Genomic DNA, 19,147 nt, shown 5'->3' with positions numbered 1-19,147 from the left:
CCACGAAGACTTTCTTACTCTTCTACGTGCCTTCATCACAAACAGCTATTCTGACCTCAAGTAAGTGACAAAACTGAATTTTGGTAAATTAAATTTTGCTGAGAACAAAACTGATTTTCAAATCAAGACTCAGAAAACACTAGAAAGTTTAATAAAGATTTTCTAATGTTCTCTACCATTCCCAAAAAAATCAACTAATTTACTCACTCTTTGCTCTTTATTTCCAACATTCTCATCCACTTAATGGAAATCTAAGTAAGTGATCAATCATATTTGGTAACAAATTATCAAAGATGTAAAAAGGAAAAATACCAGAAATTGCTCCCTTCAAAATAGCATCAATATTCTGAATTACAGATATCCTGAATATAAATTATGTCCCATATAAACATTCAAAAATAATATCCAATATTTTAATCCAAATAAATCATACTCATAAATCTAACCTCTTATATGATATCTAGGAAAATCCAAGTGGAAAGCACTAATATGAAAGAACCTATTTTAAAAATTGAATATAACACTAAGTATTTAATTTTATTCTCCATCACTAAATTATCTACAACTAGATATCAATACCATTTTAATGCAAATACACAGCTGCAGCAGTGTAAGAAAACTGTAAAATGCATAACTAAATATATAAGTAAAACTTACTGTCATCCATCTGAAGACTTGGTGGGCAATAGAATTTCTTATGGGTAATTAAATTAGGTAATCCTCTGAAGAGACTTCGGCATAATTTACATTCAAAAATTGTGTCTACATCTTTCAATAAAATATGCTTAAGTTGTTTGGTTCCTGGGATGGAAAGAAAGGAAAATTCAACACAAAAGATAACTTTAACATTCACTTTTAAACTAGGTAACCAATGAAGCAATCCAAAAGTGCAGTTACTCTTTGAAAACAAAGGCACTGCCAATTCCTATCACAGTGTATTTAGAATTAGGTTACACACTAAGTTTTAAGCAAAATCCTATAATACACTGGAAATCTAGACAGCTAAAACTGATTCCCTTTTCCTACTTCAGTAACCAATCAATTCTTGGAATATCTCAATGCAGTAGTTCTGACATCTAATCATTACAATAACTGGAAATAAAGATGTATGTTACCCTTCCCTAGAGATTATGACTCAATAGGTCTGGTTGAGCAGGAAAACGTTTTCATATCACCTCTTGCCAAAGTGCTTGGCTGGTCCTTCCTGCTCTTTTCTAAATTATAAAGTGAACAAGTAGTTTTTCAATACAGTTTCCCAACTCATTAGAAGATCAAAATTGTATCACAAGATAGCCTATGACTTTTTTTTTAATTCAGTTTACATTATTTCAGGTTCTGAGCCAATATGGCATTGTATCTATTCTAATCGAAAGATTCTACAGAGAATCTCTGTCTATACTGACAGATAATTCTGAATCTTGATTAGGCCTCTTGATAGCACTATAAATTTATGCAAAGCCTTTCTCCTTCTGAACTCTTACCCAACTGCAATTAAGTATTGGTATAATTTGTAGTTCAATGTCTGTCTTCTCCACTAGATTATAAGCCCTCAAAGCAGCCAAGATCAACCCTATCTTATTTATAACTATAACATGTGTTTAGCTCTAATAATACTCAATAAGAATTTGTTGAAGAAATGCTACTGGATCTAGGGAATCTAAGCATTGTATTATGATAGGAGATTAAAAGACACAGAAAAAATAAATAACAAGAAGGATCAAATAATCAAAATAAAAACATCCAAAGAAGAAACATAATGTCTTTTGTTGCTACTTTGCAGGTATTTGCCAAAGGTAAGCAGACAAAATTATCTTTAGAGCTTTACTCTGTCTTTAGTTTCTTCAAATTAAAAAAAAAAAACTGATAACATTGACTTAATTTTGTCACTTAATATTGACAAAGTGTTCTGAAAAATATCCTTAAGATCATTTAGGCACAAAATGTTGTCATTCAACAAATATTTGACTTCCTATTAAGCTCTGGGACTACCAAAGAGTATAAAATATTTTAAGCAGAATATTCTGAGGTCTATAAAAGTTAAGTGTTTCTGATTCAATCTTTTGTAGTATATTTACATTTAACTTTTAGAGTCTATTTTATCATCATTTCAAAGGTAAGTCAGTCCTCAAAATTCTATTGGAAAAAAGACTGATTATCAGGTTATCAGAATATTTTAAAGTCTCTAGACACTGCAAATCTGATATTATCTAGTTGTATGACCTTAAAGACCCACATAATCTTTGCACACTGGTTTACTATCTGTAACAATCCAAACTATCTTGAAGAATTATGAAAGAAAAATTAAATTATACAACTGAGTTGCTACTGGAAAAGATATGAGTATCTACCATTGCCAAAATCCAAATCTATGTTTATTTTACTAAATCCTACTGCCTACTGTTTTTACCCTGAAAACATAAATTTAAAGAGTCAGGGAATAGCTTGAGTGATATTCTTTATTTAAAAGTAAATTCTTGGGCTGGAGATCTAGCTCAGTGTTTCCACCGCCTGCCTCGCAAGCGCAAGGTCCTGAGTTCGATCCCTGGTACCAATAAACTAAAATAAAAGTAAATTCTTGTATCTTCCTCTAATCCATTTTACATTACAACATATTTAGACAATAGATGGCTAATATATTTACTTCACAGTTAACTTCATAAGTGATTAACAAACTATGAGAAGCAGACTGAGGATAAAAATATTTTAGTTAAGCCTCTCTGATTCTACATGTATTCAGAAGTATATCTAAGTAGAGAACTTGTGAGAAGATAAAATAAAACTTTTTGCACATGGTCACTAAGTTTAAATACTTGCTAAGTCCATACTAGATGTTCAACTGTGACTTAAAAGATAGTAAAAAAAAAAAAAATTAAAGAAAAATATAAAAATCTGTTTAACTTAAAAATTCAACTGAGTGGGCATGGTGCCACACACCAGTAAGCCCAGCTGCTAGAAGCTGAGGCAGGAGGATCACAAGTTCAAGACTAGCAGGAGCAGCAACTTAGCCAGACTCTGTCTCAAAATAAAACAAACTTTTAGGATGAATCTTTTTTTTTTTTCCTTTGGTACCAGGGATCAAACTCAGGACCTTGTGCTTGCAAGGCAGGCACTGGAACCACTGAGCTAAATCCCTGGCCCTAAAACAAATTTTTAAAAGGACAGAGGACATAGTTCAGTGGTAGAATGCTTGTCTAGCATGCACAAATCCTTCAGTTCAAACCCCACTACTAGAAAAAATTTCAACTGAAGCTTTAAATGGAAAGTATACAATAGCAGATTTAAAGTATAAAAAAATCAGCCTGTAAATAACCTGAAATTATATATAAAAATATAAAAAGATGGTCAAGTGTAAAAATATAAGACAGTATCCCTAAACCAAACATATATATTTTGTCCACCATCTTCTCTCAATTATAACTATCAATTTTTTAATTAGTCCCAGTTAAATAGTTATATTTGGTAGGAAATGTATGTTTATTCCAAATAAACATTTTTAAAAAGTTATCTGCCTCTAACTTGACTAATTTATCTTAGTTATCAATCACAAATACTACCCTCACACAGAGTTACTGCTGACTCAATCTTAGTTATCAATCACAAATACTATCCCCCCACACAGTTACTGTTGAACCAAGTATACCAAATTTCTTTCAAGTTGGCAGATATATCAAATGTCCTCTCCCTCCCTCACTTTACAGGTCACCTATGCTCTTCTCTCACTGTAACATTTTCCTGCTCCACTAGTCTGGCTCACTGCTAAGAACGTTCAGATCCCAGGTTAGATGTCATTCTTCAAGGAAGCCTTTAATCCTGTATGTTGTTATGAATTCTTCATATACTCCAACTGCACCCTATATATCTACACCAGCTTCCCACCATCTTATAATCAATTATTATCTGTGTCCCTATTAAACAAGATCTAGGAGAAAAGATATCTTTGCTGCTCATCACTGTATTCCTAGCCCTCAGGAAAATGTCTGATTGACATTTGTTACATGACATACTGGAGAGCTCTCTACACCTTCAAAAATACCTTGTTCTTTTTTAATCTATGTGAAGTTGACTAGGGAATGTAAAAAAGAGGCATTAAGTGTTTTCTAATTCTTAAACATTTTACAAATGAGAAAAATTAGTGTCTCATTTCCTAACTATAGACATTCAAAGTTTTTCCCTAAGTTAGCTTCAGTCAACATTTCAGATGTTATATTTTTCCCATGGGAACATAATGGCTTTATTCAAAATCAGCTACCATTTTCTGATTGTTTTGCTCACCTACAAATATTTAGATACAGCCAACCATGCCTCTGTAAATGGCTAAAATTCCCAGTCACCTGAGACAACAAACATGATTATCTAACAGCAAACAGTGAACCATGTTGTTTTCCTCCAAAGTATTCCTTTTCAGACATTTCTTTCTTGCCTTAGTGTTTTGTTTTTGCTTTTGTCTTTGGTTTTTAAATTATCTTCAAAGTCACTAGTTACTGCTTATTGACAGATCATCAATCAGGATCTTTAAAATAAAACAGTAACGCTTTCAGTGATGTATTACTGCCACATACCATAATAAATTTATAAGTAGAATAAAATTACTTTAGGACTGTACCTACTTGTGAATCTTTTAGTTTAATCTAACAAAAAAAATCTAACAATTATTGAGCACCTATTAAAAACCAGGTATAATGTTACTCATTGTTAATACGAAAGTTTAGGGCGTATGGTCTGTGCTGCTGAGAAATTCATGAACTAATATAAATAGCTGCTCCCCTAGGAACACAGGCCTAGAGGACACACTCTGAAGATAAATGTAAGAACAACACATGACACAACTCTACATTTTCCCCATTTAACCAAAAAAAAAATTAAATCCAATCTAAATTTCCTACAATTTCTATGTAACAACTCAAAACAAAATTCCCATTGTAGAATAGGGCACTCTCCTGTGTATCTCTCATAAATCATACCTCCCTCATAAGCTTTTGTCTAAAGAGTAAAGACTGAAGCACCACCATTCAGTCAGAGCTCACACTAATTAAATTTTAAAAAGTTGTTTCAAGCAGAAAATAAGTAAATAAAATAAAAACTTATAAGAAGTAAAATGACCAAAATGAGGAAGATAATTTCAACAGCAAACATCACACAAAACTAATTGTTACTTTTCACTACCATTCTATAAAAGTTACAATTCACTCCTAAGAGTCAAAAACAATGGAGTTACTTGTACACAGTAGTCTGGTATTATCTACATGTAAATTTTTTCTTTTTTTTTTTTTTGGTACCGGGGATCGAACTCGGGTCCTTGTGCTTGTGAGGCAGGCAGTGGAACCACTGAGCTAAATCCCCAGCCTGTACATTTTTTTCTATAATGCTATATATTATTTGTTTTCACAACATTATACATTGTAAGAATCTTTTTAAATGTGAATTTCCTTCATATTAAAGATCAGTTTTGAATACTGGATAAAATAATTATCCTTCTTCCCTCTTCCCATTTTTCTGTTTCTAACCTTAAGGTATTCCACAGCCTCTTTGCCTCTCTACCAGAGAAGTAAGAGACCAAGAAAGAATATTAAACTCAAATCAATTTAATAAATAACTAAAAGATATTTAGTAAATATCTAAAGATAGTATATGTTTTACTTATTTAAAATTTTGTTTGGGCCGGGGATTTAGCTCCATGGTTCTGCCACCTGCCTCACAAGCACGAGGTCCCGAGTTTGATCCTGGGTGCAAAAAAAAATTTTTGTTTTGGTTGGAAGAAAGATGTCAAAGAACAAAGATAAACTAGAAGTGTTAAAGAAAAAAAATCTGCAGACATCAAATCACAGATGTGATCCTAGAAGTACTAACAGCCAGGACTAAACTCCACAAAGAAAAAGGCACAGCCAACGTAGAACAGAAGCCAGAAGTTGAGAGCAAACAACAGGTTTCAAATCAGCCAACCATCAAGGATTTCAGACTAGAAAATGTGTAGATACAAAACAGCAAGGCTTCCAAAAATACTTATCTCTGGATTGATATACAAAAATAATCAAATCTACTGTCAATAAAACAGGTACACAAGAGTGTGCTGTCATCTACCACTTATATTGGGAAGAAAATGAGGGGTATATTTGTACATGTATAAAAGGTCCCTGGAAGAAGACACTTAAATCATATAGAAACAGCTGCCTGAGCAAAGGAGAACTGGGAGACAGTATAGAAGAGATTTAATTTTTTTGTTCTAAATCCTTTCATATTTATTATTTTTTAATCCAAAGAAACATATTAGTTATTCCAAAAGAAAAATCTATTTAACTTACAAATCAAGGAGCCAGAAAGAGATATGAGGTGAAGAATCTGTAATTTAAAGTCAGAAAAACCATCCAAAGCAAAAGCTAAAGTATAAGGCAAACAGAATACATTAAAATTGCTCAAGTAGTCAATATAACACACATGGAACTAGTGACCTTAAAAATGAGTCACCTCTCTGGGCATAGTGGTACATGCCTATAATCCCAGCACTCTCAGAGACTGGGACAGAAGGATCACAAGTTTGAACCCAGCCTGACAACTTAGCAACTTAGCAGACCTTGTCTCAAAATTTAAAATAAAAAAGTGGGAGGGGGCTGGAGATGTAGTTCTATGACAAGCCCGAGTTCAATCCTCACTGTCACACACACATAAAAAGTTAACCCCGCCCCCCCCAAAAAAAAAAACTCCTTCCTCATACAGAAAACTTTTACAAACTTCCAGCTTGGGACAAATTAAAACCAGCTCATGGATGGCCTCATAATGGTGGGAGAAGGTTAAGACAGTGAAACAGATGATGACAACCATCTGAGCTTGAAGATAAAAAATAGATTATCTTATCACAGTACTACTATCCAATCTGACTTAGCCTCTGTTAGGTTAACAAGAGTAGAAGCACAAGGTTCAGAGTTCTTTCTTCAAATATATGTCAAAAGATACACAACACCACCAGGATAGTTCTTTAAATTCAATGTGTATGACCTAGTTGTAATGAAAAGAGCCTAGAAAGAAATGACTCACTGAGGGTGTGCTCAGGAGTAGAGTGGGACATGGAGGAACTGTCAATCTCTGTGTTAGAAGGTATCTTAGTCCCTAAGTCATGTGACCCAAATTTCTATTCCATCCTCTGAAGGTTTTAGTTGGTCTTGATTTAAATACTTTTGTACTAAAGAGCTACTAGATTAGTATCTTGAAGAAATTAAAATTTCTTATTCATGAGCATAACAATGAAATAAAACAATTTTTTAAATAGAAAATTAGTTTCTCTGTACCATACAGCATATATCCAAATCATCTCTTACTTATTCAATACTTAGAGAACTAAAATTATAGTATTTTAAGAATTTGCCTCAAAAGGCTAAGGACATTTTAAAAAGAACACACTTCAGAAGTTAAACATAAATGGTTTTGGAATTACACTATTTCAGATTACTCATTTCAGTCCCTGTTCTTTAGCTTAGATTATAAAAAAAATGGCAAATACAGAAAACAGATATAATCACAACGCAATAAAAAAAAAAAATTTCATCATTAACATTTACAAGGACAAAAATGTGTCTTCCAAAATTAAAGACCCAAATTTTAAGTACATAATCCTTTGTTGGAAAGGTATTTTTACAAAACAAAGTAATTTATGTTTAACCAACTTTAAATTCTTATTCAAATAACTACAATAAACTGAGGCAGTATAAAATAACTTTATTAATTCCAAATTATGAACTTAAAAAAAAAGATGGCAAACAGTACTACTAAATGGAAAAAGGTATTACCCTCATTTTTATAAAGAACAAAAAGAACTTTTATCTTTATTTTTAAAGTAGTTAAAACAAACAGAAAATAACCATTTTTATCTTATGCCAGGGGAAATAGTCACTAAGCAAAATTTTATTTTAATTGTATTTATCATAGGAAAATTTGACCCATGAGTTTTTTCTGTTAACCAAGAACAATTATCAAAAGTAAAAAACAGACTCAAAAAATGCTCTCAAGTGGGGCATAAGATCATTTAACAATAAGAATAGGAGCATGGTATACAAGAATACTTACTAAATTAAATACAATATATTGACAATAAAGTCAATATTATATATTGACTATAATATTATACTGACAATAAAAATACAATATTGACAATGAAGTCAATGTCACAAAGACTACGATGAGAACTCTGAGAAATAGGTCTTCGAGTCAACAAAAAAGAACTCTTTTTAAGCTACATTAAGGAACAGCCTATTACAATCTTAAATTAGATATATGCTATCCTCCCTTACAATAATGTAAAAATAACTAACTCAAAAAATTTCTCATCAATATAAAAGTTACACATAAATCACCTTTTCCTTTGAAACTCAAATTTTTCACTAAGATAGTATGTTTTAAAATAATGACAACATCATTTGAGAGATGCAAATGAAAACAATGCTGAGATTCCACTTCACTCCAGAAAGAATGGCTGCTATCATGAAATCAACCAATAACAAATGCTGGCAGGGCTGTGGGGAAAGAGGAACCCTGCTCCACTGCTGGTGGGAGTGTAGACTGGTGCAACCACTGTGGAAATCAGTATGGAGATACCTCAAAGAACTAGGACTGGAAGTCCCATTTGACCCCACTATTCCATTGCTGGGGATCTTCCCCAAAGAATTAAAAGAATCATACCACAGTGATATATGTGCACCCATGTTCATAGCAGCACAGTTTGTAATAGCTAAAACTTGGAAACAGCCTAAATGCCCATCAACTGGAGACTGGATAAAGAAAATGTGGTTTTTTATAAAATGGAGTACTACTCAGCCATAAAAATTGAGAAATTAGAGACATTTATAGCTAAGTAGATGCACATTGAGGAGATACTCTTAAGTGAAATAAATAGGACACACATGTATAAATACCAAATAGTTTCTCTGGTGTGAGAAACTGAAAGTGCAAATATGGACTAAATGTATAATAGGTAATGTGAAATAGGAAGAAAATGGGCAAAGGGGAAGGAAGTGGGAGGCTAGGGGAAAGGATAGAAGGGAATGGGATTAATATGAGAAAATGGAAAAATAGAACAAAATCTTTGTAAATAGGGAGGACTGGAGGGCTTTAAGGGAGGGCTGGGCAATGGTGGAAAATAAGAACCAAGAGAGACTATGTAAAGGTCCAAATTTCCAATGATGAATCTCATTATATTGTATACCTAAAATGTACTAATGATTAGAATGAATAATTGATAATGTAAAATAGGAAGAAAAGGTCCAAAGGGGTAGGGGTAGTGGGAGGGGCAGGGGAAAGGAAAGAAGGGAAAGGAAGAATGATGAGAAATGGAAAAAATGGAAATAAAGACTTTGTAAATAGGGAAGGGTGGAAGGTGTGAAGGGAGGGCTAGGAATGGGGAAAAAATAAGAACCAAGATGCATTATGTAAAGGTACAATTCCCAATGAGAAATGTAATTGTGTTGTATACCTACAATGTACCAATAAAAGAATTTAATAATAAAATAAAATTTAAAAATAAAATAAAATAATGACAACATTGTAATTCTTTAAGCATCAATTAGTTAGGTATCCTTTAGTTTTTGTTATTTGCTTGTTCACATTTGACTGAATAGTCTGCAATGTTAGAGAATCCTAATTCTTAACAGATGGACAAGGGGATCATAGGAGTCACAACAATCTGGGACCTTACCTGTACCACAAGAGTTCCAACAGTTCCCAATCATTTATATGTAGTGAATAATGCCTATTTTTAAGTACTAGGTTGCAAATGAATGTATTTATTAATTCTTAACTTAATGGAAATAAGAGCTAAACAAATGTATCTGAAGCTATCAGGGCTGGACTGTGTCTTTTTTCTATCCTGTGCTCTATTAAAGATATTGAAACTCCAAAGTTTAGCAGAAGATGGGCTACCTAAACAATGATAAAGTAATTAATCTACAAGTGACATCTTAGACATTGTGAGGAAATAATCTTCCATGCCAAAGTGTTTAAAGACCCAGAATAATTTACTAGCTTTTGCAAGCTTATACAGAACACAACAAAAGATAACAATGGATCTTCAAGAGGAAGAAGCACTTTACCAGCAAATGTATTACATTTTATACTAAACAAATTCAATTAAAAAGGTATAATATATACTACTGAAAAAGATTTCCAGACCAAATCAATATCTATCTACTTTCCAAAAGTAAGACAATTAAAAGTATTCTACAAAGAAAACCAATGTATACATTGTAATATATATATAATATATATATTTTAAATTATGTCTAAAAACTTCTAGATTATTTTTAACTACTGTGTTAAGATTGAAAAAATACATCCTAAAACATTCATACCTGATCGAAAGCACTCAATTATTTGCTGAATACCAGATTTGGATGTCTGTAGTGGTTGCTGAAACAAAGGAGGATCTCCAGGTTCCAGGATATAAACTACATGGAAGAGAAATACCCACCCCAAACCCCACAAAAAGGGTTATTTAAATCATTTATTATTAAAGTAAAACAATGGTTTACTATAATTATGTTAATAATAATCACATTTGCATATATTTATATGTGTAAAATTCACCACCATCTTTCACAGGTAAGACAAAACAAAAGAGGGAAAAAAACAAAATAATTTTCAATTAAAGCCTAACTGAAAGCTACTTAAGGCTAGGTATTAGGTTTAAATACAAAGACTCTATTTTGGTATCATTTAGAATACATACCTTATGTTTGCCTTTTATTCCTCTTAAAGAGGAGCCACTCACTATATTTAACAAAAATGCTAAAGCAACATCGCCTAGCCACACCCCACAAACCATTTCAAAATGTATAATCTGGAGCAGCTCTCTGGACAATTACAGGAGCAAAACTCAAAACTTACTCCCTCAGGAAGTAACTGAACAAGTCCACATGATAGCTAAACAAAAATTTCACAGCAGCACTCTCCAGCACTGTGTATAATTAAGAGACATTTCAAACAACTTAAAGATCTCTCAATAGGGACCAGACTAAAACTATGAAATATCCAAAGAGGAGAATCTCTCACAATTCTCAGAGAGCATGAGCTAGATCTATGGGTACTGACAACAAAAGATGTCAATAGCTGTTAAGCAACAAAAACAGGCCATAGATTATGATCCCACTAACATTAATACACATTTAGATAATACAGAAATACATAAGTTTAATGTGTATTTGGGTATATGAACAGACCCAACATAAACAGAAAAGAGTCTTGGAAGGATATCAACAAATTTAGCAAAGGTTCTGTCAGCTGGTTTATAGGGTGATGTTCACTCTCCACTGCACTATTACTTCAGAACCTGGTCTTTTAGAAGTGTAAGTTTAGGAGGAAAAAAACATGTTTTTATAAGTAAAAATGTTTCCATTTTAAAAGTTTTTACATACAGGGATCTGTACTAACCCTACTTTCCAAAATTCTTGGATCAAGAGTATAAATATATAATTAGATAATACTAATATAAATATAACTAGATTATGTTAATATGAACAAAGTGCTAAAAAGAAAACTGAGCTTTTCCATTAGTTATCAAATAAAGATAGGCTGTGGTGGAGAAAAACTGGCCATTTTAATTATCTCCTTTTTTAACATGCCATAATTTTCTACCCAACTATTACCATCATAACCCAGGACATCCACTTGGTGTGAGGAGATAAGGGTTACTTCAATAGTGTGTTCTACTTCTGCTTCAGGGCTTAGGCTTGGATAGCAATTAGCTTTTTGATAAAGGGGCTGGTGCCTGCTGTGCATGCATATAGATGCAGCCTTAGAATCTCTTCTTTATGCTTCAAGTATAAGTACTCAATATATACAAACAGGAAGAACCCTGTCTCAGGATCACATCATTTCATAAGCAAAATTTTCCCAATTTTAAAAAAACACTCAAGAGTATTTTAAAAGAATTCAAAACACACAATACAACTCATTTTGAGAGCATCTGGTACTGACATTAACCGCAATGATGAACATAAGAATCCAGATCTGGACTGTCTGCATTTAAATTCTTACTCTGCCATTTACCAGACACAACTAGGGCAAATTAAACTTTTTTTTTTCTCTTCTCTAAAACAGGGATAATAAAATTACCTAAATAGAGTATTATGTGGGGATTAAATGAGCTAATTCAAGAAAATGATTATATCCCAGAATCTGGGATATATCAAGTTCTCAATAAACTATCATTATCATCACCATCACCACCTTGGTACAAATTAGCTACTTTCCTGACACCAAAACTGAAAAATCTTTTTATAAAATCTAAATCCAACCTCTCAGAGAAACAACAGAAGTTTATGAACAGATTGATAAAACTAACTGAATCAGGAGAACTGTCTGAATTAAATGGATCACTTTTCAGTATTTATAGTATAGTAATTGATAACTGTTTATAAAAATAATTACGAAAGACAGGGTGAAAAGCCACACAGTTGTAAAGAACTAAACACTTCAAGGTCTGACTCTCCAAGTGGCAAGAATTCTAGAACTGGAGAACAACAAATTCCATAGAAATAAATGGGGTTATTGGGGCAAAGAGACTGCCTTAGAGCCCCATTTCCTTATTTAGGTACAGTATATGCTTCAGAAAACTCTTCATAACATATCAACATCCACTTCCACATGAAAATGCTTGATTTTAAAACTAGAACAGTGTCTTAGCCACTACTCTCAAAACACTGCTACCACCAGAACACATTCATATCCTGAGGCACTTATAAATACATTTTCACATTCAAAAATAAGCCCAGGGCTAACTTAGCTCTACCTGGACACATCCACTTGGTACAGACATCTGTGTGGCTCCAATTAAAAAACAAAGAAAAAAGAAAAGAAAAAGAAAAAAAACTTTCTTCATTTGAAAACACAGTTCCCAATTCTAGAAACTTTAATATATTAATATTTTATAAAATTTCCTCTTCTATATCCTATCATCCCACCCCAGATCAGACTCTTCCATGTCATAACCATTAATAAAAATTATCCTCCTCCAACCAAAAAACTGAACCTCCAAACAGCTTTACAGTCTTCCAAGGAACACAATTTCTAGAATAACATCCACTTTTGTAAGAGTCTCTCCCACCTTAAAGCAAGTTCCTTAAAGATCTTCTAATTATGATGTCTAAGGTTTGTTTACAAATAATGTGAGTGAAGAGTTGTAGGGTAGAGAAGGAAATTATGGGAGAAGAATATAGATGAAAAGAGATTGTCCATGTACTGATAACTGACAGAGTTGTATGATGGCTATATCAAACTCTTTATACCATTCTATTTTTTTTAATTCCATTTTTTAAAATTCTTAAAAAATAATTATGAAACTACTTTTCATACATCAATAGGCTTCTAATACTACCCCTCACTATAAACTGACCAGTCCCATGAAGAAATATGGTCTCCTCAGGAATACTACTCCTTATCTGAGAACTCGCTCATATTAATTATCCAAATAAGGACAGACCACTTAGGACAATCCATTAAAGAATTTCTCAAGCCAAGTGTGGTGGTGCACACCTGTAAATCCAGAGGTGGAGGATGAAACACTTCAAATTTGAGCCCAGTCTGGAGAATTTAGCAATTTATCGAGACCCTATCTTAAACTAAAAACTGGGGGGCTCACTGGGAAAGTCCTGAGTTCAGTTGCCAGTACTTCCAAAGGGAAAAACAAATCTCAAACACCACCATCATCTTCTTGCCTCCATCTGAGAACATCCTCTATCACACTATCACATCATATTTCTTTCAGTCCTAGAAACATCATCCCACTTAGAATATACCTTCTCCTGAAACAGCTGTGGTGAACTAACTACCCTACAAGTTAGCCAACTTTAAGCTTTCCACTGAACTATATCCTTAGAGAGTGTTTAATTCTAAGCCAAGAAAATAGAGAAACATTAACTAGGTTTAATCTGGTAAGTCTGAAAATAAACCTATATTTCTGGTAAAAGAAAGATGAAGCTTTTTAAATTAATTCAATTTTTCTGATTTCTTGTTAAAAAAGAAAAAAACCTGGAGTTCCAATACACATTAAAAATAAAATTCCAGAAAACTTTGTTAAAAAGACATTAAAAGTCTCTACAATTTTAATTATCAGAATATAAGTAAGGCATGTTCACAAATTCTTTACTTGTTTATCTCTTCCAACTCAAAAGTTTGAGGAGGGAAGAATCTTATCTCTGTTGTTCACCATTTATACCCCCATTGTCTCTGACAGTGCCTACCCCTTAATAGGTGTTCAGTAATTAAAGAAATGAATGAGCATAAAAATTATCTTATTCCTCAATAAGATAACCTCATTAATGCAATTTAAATGACTTGAAGTATTCTCAGAAAAAAAAAACTAGAACAAAAAGTTAGTGGAACACAAGTATAAAAGGCAACACATCTTTATATTTCAAAATTAGCAAACACCACTCAACTCTGTAAAACGTAAGTGATGCACCTTAACTTCAAATACAGGAAATCTGCAGTGTAAAAGGATACTAACAGACAAGTCAAGAGGCAACAGATCAGAATCTGGATCCCATCTTGGGGCTGCCTGTTTTTAGTTACAGATAAGTTATTACTGATCCCAACAGAGTAGAGTAGAAATAAAGCTGTAGTATTAATTTTATTCTCATGTGTACCAAAGTTTTCTGAAAATGGAAGTTCCCTCCTTTTGACATTGCCATTTTTCCCATTAATCAGAAAATTACTTAATATGAACTCAATTGTGATCAAATCCAAGTGGTTAAGTGTAGTCAAAATACTCCAACAAAAAGCAAAAGTACCAAAAATTCCAATAACTTTGGGGTAAAAAAAAAAAAAAATTAAATACCTGCCTTTGGCCTGGACTAGAAGTCTTTATTTGGCTTACTAGGAGTCTATATTGAATAATTCCTTTACAAGTTGTACCTCTAAATCTTTGCCACAAACCACATTAAAATTCTAAGCAGAAAAAGCATCAACAGTTTACATACCACATCTATCAAAGTCTGCTAATATGTGTAAGACTCCAAGAAACAACTTTTTGTTTTCATAAACTCAACTACAACAATTCCACTAAATAAAACACCTTAGAAATACTTATTCATTTTATCTAATCAGATTTTTCCTTTTATTCTGCAATATAAGTTCTATCCAAAAACATTCTTAAAGATTTTTTACACAATTAACAAAACTTCATTTTCTCAACAAGTTCAACCAACCATTTTTAGGTGTTTCAACACTATTCTCTAATGAAAATACATGAGACACTTTTTTAAGTTTAAATGAAACAATTTTCACGAATGTGAACGCTGGGAGCCCAACTTCTCTTCATTTTAAACACTCACAGAGCATAGGGGTATAGCACTAACTGCAGGCTGTCTTGGAAGACTGAAAAGGACTGAGTAATTGATCTCATAGAAATGACTAAAGGTGACACCTGCAGTACTTTCTTTAAGGGATCAAGCTGGGGAGACCTCTTGTTTGTACAAGCTTTTAGCTTCATAACTGGTTTTATGCTGGGGAAAATTACAGCCTGCTTTACTTAGTAATGACTTCTTGGGCAGGAGAAAAAGAAAACCAGAATGAACCAGAAGGCAGAGTGGCTCTGATGGAGAGGCAAAGTCGCTAGGAGAGAAAAAGGGCACACCTGGTTCACAGCATCCGTGATGATGGTGGTCAGTCTGACAGTATTTGTCCCTTAAAGGCATTTTCAGTGAGTGCGACCTACTTTCCTTTCACTGCAAGAAGCTCTTCATTTCGGCTTTGCTGTGGAAAGAAGCAAAAACGCGTCAGGCACCCTGAACTTCCTGGAGGGCTCTGGCTGCAATTTGCAGATACGCGCACCTCGCGCGTCTCCGCCTTCCCCGCCCGACCCGCGCCTTCCCCTCGGAGAGCAGAGAGGCGCAGGAAGCCGCCCGCAGCCCCAACGCCCCGCACAGGTTCACCGCGCTACCCGGAAACGGAGCCTGGGGCGCCCAGGGCAGGGCGAAGGCCCAGGCGACGGCTGTGGCCTCGCCGTCCCAGGGGCGCGGAGAGGGCAACGCGGGGCTGGCGGGCACGGCCGGGCTCCGGGCGGCGAGGTGAGGCTCCCGCCCGCGGCCGACCCGCGTCGCGCCCTCCCGCCACGCACGTGCGTTGTGGTCTCGCTGGCGCAGCCCGGGTCCCCACCGCCGAGTGCGCACAACTTACTTAACTCCTGGGCGGGCGGGAGGAAGGAAGGAAGGCAGGCAGGCCGGCGGGCGCGGGCCCACCTGGTGCAGCCTCCGCGGACCGCGCGCAGGCAGCGGGTTCGGGCCCAACGCGCTCCCAGAGTCCCCGCCGGCGCTGATGCGGAAGCGCGCAGCTCACCGCCTCCCTCCGCGGGCCGAGGAGCCCGGGGTGTCGAACGCGGCGTCCCTCCGCGCTGTGGGGCCGGGCGGCGCGCGGGCGCACGCAGTTGACAGGAGGAACCGCCCGGCAGTAGCTGCCGCCGCCGCCGAAGGAGCCGGAACCGGAGCGGGCAGGAGCCGAGGCGCCTCTCGCCCGGGCAACGGCGGCCGCCGCAGCCGGGCTCCCCTCAGCGCCGCTCCACCTGCAACGGTCCCTCAGGCTTCGGAGAGGGGCGGGGAGGAACGGGGTCCCCCCCACCTTGGGCCTTTCTGGTAGTAGTTGTTGTTTCAGGAAACTTTATTGAGTCAGTCCGTCTCCTTCTCCGTCTCCGTCTCCCTCTCCCCGGAGAGCCCGGGCTACCGCCGCAGAGCGCGTAGGAAGGGGGAAGCAGAGACTCTCCGGCAGCGACAGGGAGAGACTGACTGACCCCGGACGGAGATGGGGCGAGGGCAGGAAGTGACAAGCTCACGGAGTGGGTGGGGGAGTGTGACCGGCACGCCCGGCAGCGAGGCGCGCATGCGCCCGGCCGGCCCCCGGCGGTGGGGAGGCTACTGGGACCCAGAACCTGGGCGGCCGGGGCCAGCGCGTCCCGCCGGCCGCTCGCGCGCGTCCTCCCGCCCGCGCACGGAGAGCCGGAGCCCGGGCTGCGCGCGCAGGGAGGTGTGAGGACCGTGGTGCGCATCCGCGCAGGGACGCGGGCTGCTCAGCGATTTAAGTGTTGCTCTCGCCTTTCGGTCCGTGGAACCAAATCGGGGACTCTTGCAAAAGCCCGGGGAGAAACTAGCAAAGGATTTGGCAGATGAGAGTGAGGCGTTGAGTGATTCGAAAGGTTGTCAGCGCGTTTATCGGTGGCACAAGTCGAACTTTGGTGTTTTCCTAGCCAACAGTTTTTGGAACGGAGCCTCCTTGAACTTGGGGGTGTGGGTTCTTCATCCGACGGTTGGGAGGAAAACAAATTATTGACAGCGGGGCGGTTTTGATTCCAGCGGGCCCCGTTGTTGAACCCGAAAATGAAGTTGGGTCACGTGGACACCTGCACTTTCCCTCTTCTGGAAGTCCGCGTCCTGCTTGGAAAATCCCCGAAGCTCGCAGTCCTCGGTCAAATGTGCAAACTCAGAGCCGCTTCTCCCCGAAGGGCAGCCGCCCCCCTTTTTCCCAACTCCAGCTACGGAATTCTTGCCCTTAGTGACTTCAAGCAAATGTGTCCACTGTAGGTCAGGAAATTTTGAGGGGAAAGAAAACCCATTTGCCTGTTTATCTCCCCTTACACGGGAATACTGAAAACCTTCGCAGTTGTCTTCGCAGTTCTCGGTGCCCTGAAAAAGTATATTTTAGTGCATGTGTTGGGTGTGTTTTGGGAAAAGAGTGACCGAAATCCATTTTCAAAATCTGAAAGTTTGTAAATTGATAGAATTTTTATTGTAAAAATGTTGAATGGAGCATTTTTGGGCATTGCAGCAGCTTGATTTCGGACGGGAGCAATAGGATAGAAAAATGATCACACTGACAGGCCTCACAAGATCATATATATCTGTACCATCAGCCAACATCAAAGTGAAATATGAAATGACACGGATTACAAAGCAATGCGCAATAAAATATAACACCACTTCTGTATAATAGGGTCTATTGTGCACTCAATAAAATCACATTTTGTAAAAAAAAAAAAAAAAAAAAATTTCATGGTCCTGGGGATTGAACCCAAGGCCTTAGCATTGAGCTACATCTCCAGCCCATGTATATGTATGAGAGTCATTCTTGCTGAGTTACCTGAGCTGGGCTTGAACTTGAGATCCTCCTGCCTCAGCCTCCCAAAAGTGCTAGGATTACATGCATGTAGGAACACACCACTGCAGGGGTGAAGTATTTTTATTTTCAGAATACCTGCAGAATTGCTTGCTGACATAAGTTTTAGAGAGTCTTTTTAAAATTTGAGATGATTGAAGAGTGCATTTTGGTAAAAACAAATATTAAACATTGAATCGTAGAATTTAAATGATGAAAATAAATCATGGAAGTTATCTAGTAAACCTTATTTTATAACTTAGAAAAAGCAAAATCAGACAGTAATATGTACCCGAGGTCAGTAAAAGAACTGAGTTCAAGATCTAGAAAACTTCTAACTAAAACATACGAACAATACTACTATCTGAGATGTGTTGGGTAGCTAGTATGTTTTAAATTCAAGTATTAGCTCATTTTATCCTGTCAACAACCCAGTGGGGTTTGTGCTATCCATTCTGTGGGTAGAAAGACAGGTAAAGAGATAACATCATTTATCAGGGTTACAGCTGATAGGCTGTTGAATCAGCATCTGAACCCAAGCAGTTTGGCTCTGAAACTCGAACTTGGCCATCATGCTGTATTGACTTCACTATACCATAATTGTTTTGGATCACATTGTATGTGAAAAATGAACCAGTGAATCCTGCCGGTCATAAAAAGTATTACATATGATAAACATACCAGGTATAGTGCACACCTGTAATCCCAGCACTCAGGAAGGCTGAGGCAGAAGGATCACAAGTTCAAGCCTAACCTGATTAACTTAGTGACTTAGCAAGACCCTGTCTCAAAAAAATCTAAAAAGGGCCAGGGATGAAGCTCTGTGTGAAGGCCCTGGATTCAATCCCCAGTGCTGCAAAATAAAGGAACAAATAAATAGGTATGTATAAGTATATCAAGTAGAAATAGAGTTAGTTGCTATATCACAAGAATTGAAATTTTACAGGGCTCTAGCTACGTTGTTTGTTTTGTGGTACTAAGGACTGAATTCAGGGGCTAAGCACTAAGCTAAATATCTAGACCTTTT

General features: G+C 36.7%; 1 protein-coding gene across 4 annotated transcripts in view; it reads right to left on the bottom strand.

The window, feature by feature from the left end:
• Znf800 (zinc finger protein 800) overlaps positions 1 to 17,044 on the bottom strand; it is a 53,669-nt gene extending 36,625 nt beyond the window's left edge. For 2 of the 4 annotated variants that reach the window (XM_021237546.2, XM_004856412.3), the window contains exons 1-4: positions 16,156 to 16,764; positions 15,614 to 15,732; positions 10,332 to 10,427; positions 658 to 801 (exon numbers count right to left, since the gene is read on the bottom strand). In XM_021237546.2, the coding sequence (XP_021093205.1) occupies positions 658 to 801; positions 10,332 to 10,427; positions 15,614 to 15,674 (301 nt within the window). In that variant the 5' untranslated portion in view covers positions 15,675 to 15,732; positions 16,156 to 16,764. Of the gene's footprint in view, positions 1 to 657; positions 802 to 10,331; positions 10,428 to 15,613; positions 15,733 to 16,155 lie in introns of all 4 variants that reach the window. The other 2 variants (XM_087204572.1, XM_021237545.2) reach the window with 2 other exon arrangements.
• Positions 17,045 to 19,147: the final 2,103 nt, after the last annotated feature.

This window comes from Heterocephalus glaber, unplaced genomic scaffold, assembly GCF_053883595.1.
Source record: "Heterocephalus glaber isolate CG9 unplaced genomic scaffold, H.glaber_assembly_v1.0 deba00000546, whole genome shotgun sequence".
NCBI classification, from domain to species: Eukaryota; Metazoa; Chordata; class Mammalia; order Rodentia; family Bathyergidae; genus Heterocephalus; species Heterocephalus glaber.
Note: the sequence above shows the minus strand (reverse complement) of the source record. Positions and strands in the feature narration are given on the sequence as shown.